General features: G+C 45.2%; 2 protein-coding genes across 3 annotated transcripts in view; one reads left to right on the top strand and one right to left on the bottom strand.

The window, feature by feature from the left end:
• Positions 1-972, bottom strand: part of TATDN3 (TatD DNase domain containing 3) — a 27716-nt gene extending 26744 nt beyond the window's left edge. For both annotated transcript variants that reach the window (XM_023519503.1, XM_003800530.3), the window contains exon 1: positions 871-972. In XM_023519503.1, the coding sequence (XP_023375271.1) occupies positions 871-936 (66 nt within the window). In that variant the 5' untranslated portion in view covers positions 937-972. The remainder of the gene's footprint in view (positions 1-870) is intronic.
• An 83-nt stretch (positions 973-1055) lies between these two features.
• NSL1 (NSL1, MIS12 kinetochore complex component) overlaps positions 1056-2332 on the top strand; it is a 57915-nt gene continuing 56638 nt past the window's right edge. Inside the window, exon 1 of the mRNA XM_003800527.2 lies at positions 1056-1319. Coding sequence (XP_003800575.1) covers positions 1086-1319 — 234 coding nt within the window. The 5' untranslated portion in view covers positions 1056-1085. The remainder of the gene's footprint in view (positions 1320-2332) is intronic.

The following is a 2332-nucleotide window of genomic DNA, read 5'->3' as shown; positions in this document are numbered from 1 at the left end:
CATCCAGCATTTCGGCAAATTTCATGGGGGGGGGGGGACCTGCAACCTGTCTGCTTTCCTTACCACTATACAATCACCCTCTTTTTTGCTTGGGCGGCTCCTTTTCTTCCCAGCCTTAACTGTCACCTCCTCACCTCCTCAGAGGTTTGCCCCTCTGAAATAGACTCCCACTTTTCCTTCTCTATTTTCAGACTCTAGTTTCTAACGTAGAGGATAAAACACTTTGTAACTGATTTTGTGCGTGTATGTGTGTGTTTTAGAGACAGAGTCTCACTTTGTCACCCTTGGTAGAGTGCCATGGCAGTGCAGCTCACAGCAACCTCCAGCTCCTGGGCTTAGGCGATTCTCTTGCCTCAGCTTCCCGACTAGCTGGGACTACAGGTCCCGGAACAACGCCTGGTTATTTTTTGTTGCAGTTTGGCCAGGGCCGGGTTTGAAACCTCCACCCTCGGTATATGGAGTCCGCGCCCTACTCACTGACCCACAGGCGCCGCCACTGTGCGTGTGTTTTATTCTTCTTGTTTGCTCCCTTCCCCATTAGAACGCCTTTTATGTACCACTTCTTTGGGGAAAATGGCCTGCTAGTAGTTAGATGAGAGGCGGATGGGAAAAATAGCCCGGCCAAGGGGAGGAAGGGAGAAGGATTCCAGATACCAAGAACTGCAAACAAAAGCCTTGTGGAGATAAGCTCTTGAATCCGGAAAAAAATCAGTATATCTGAGGTTAAATAGGAAATCAGGAGCGGGTCACACGGCCACAGACAAGGGCCTAGGGAGGATATGGGGCTTCGTTATAAAGAATGACAGCAAAGATAACCTGAGGGGAAAGGACGCTTTCCCCCGTCCCACACCCTGCATTGCTCTCACGTACGTGGTCAAAGGCCGGTTCGGAGAGGTGACAATGACAGTCCACCAGCCCTACGCCCACGGTTCCCATCGCTGTCACCCCATACGCGCCAGCCGAGCCAGAGTAGGAACGTTGCAGCTGCGTTGGCCTGAGTTTCCGGCCGGACCTGTGCGTCTTACACCAGCGGGAGCCTGCTTTTCCGCTCCCAGAGTCCCCTGCGCACAGTTCAAACTGGAAAAATGGCGGGGACCTCTGAGTTTGTGGTTCTTAACTCTCCTTGTGACAAAGAGGCAGTAGCCGGGACAGACAGCCAGGCCTTCGTGTCTTCCATCCCCCGAGAGGACTTTCGTGTGCGCTGCACCTCGAAGCGAGCTGTGATGGAAATGCTACAACTGTGTAGTTGCTTTGTGCAAAAGCTTGGGGACGCTCTGCCGGAGGAGATTCGGGAGCTTGCGGTGCGAGACGCCCAGTGGGTACGAGCCCATTTAGCCACTTTTTAATTTATTACTTTCTTACCCTACTCCAATCAAAAAGATTCCTACGCAGGGCGTTGGCAGGGTTAAAGGTGCCCCAGGCTTCTCTGGCAGCGGCCTGAAAGACGCAAGGGGAGAACAAAATAGATACTGATTGTCAGCTTGGTTTTATTAATTACTTAGACCAGCGCTGTCCAGTGAAAATACGAGGCAAGTTTAAAATTTAAGTTACCTTACATAATTTACGGAATTTCAAATTAAAAATAAGAAACAGGTGAAATTAATTGAAATATTTTATTTAACTCAATAAATCTGAAATATTTTGACATATAACACACACATATGAATATTTTACATTCTTTTGTTCATACCTAGCTTTTAAGAATTGTGGTCTTGTATCTACATCTTTCAAACTAGCCACACCTTAGGTACTCGATGACCACAGTGATTCCCTGTATATTGCACAGGGCAGGCCTAGACTGTATGAAGAATTCTCCAGGAAACAGTAATCCTGAAATTAGTCCTTCATCTAACCAACTTTTGGTCTGTCTTTTTTCCTGTTTTAGGACATCTTGAAAATAACATTTAAAAAAATCAAAAATTTTTTCTTACAAGTCTAAATAGATAAAAAAAAAAAAAGCATTCTTGGCTCTAAACTTCACAACTAAGATGACACAGTGGCCCTTCTAACACATTTCCCCTTCCTTTCTCTAATATTTTGCAAAGGCCTGAAGATGGTAATTTGGGGGGAGCACAGGAAACAGGGATTGGTGCCTGTTATAAGGAAGCACACTATTTATATGTAGAAGAGAAATTTAAAAGCTTATAATGCAGCACATTTGTGAACATAAATGACCCACAGTGCAAACACTAGAAATAAAGGTTAAGTGGAAGGAGAATGAAGAAACACTGCATGGGCTGTGATTTTGCATTCTAGTTTTTTTTTTCCTTTACTTTATGAATGACAGGAGATACATTCTGGTTTTGTTTACAGTAGCTTTTTTTTTTTTTTT

The sequence above is a fragment of the Otolemur garnettii genome, unplaced genomic scaffold (assembly GCF_000181295.1).
Source record: "Otolemur garnettii isolate 467f Iridium unplaced genomic scaffold, OtoGar3 scaffold00178, whole genome shotgun sequence".
Classification (NCBI taxonomy): Eukaryota; Metazoa; Chordata; class Mammalia; order Primates; family Galagidae; genus Otolemur; species Otolemur garnettii.
Note: the sequence above shows the minus strand (reverse complement) of the source record. Positions and strands in the feature narration are given on the sequence as shown.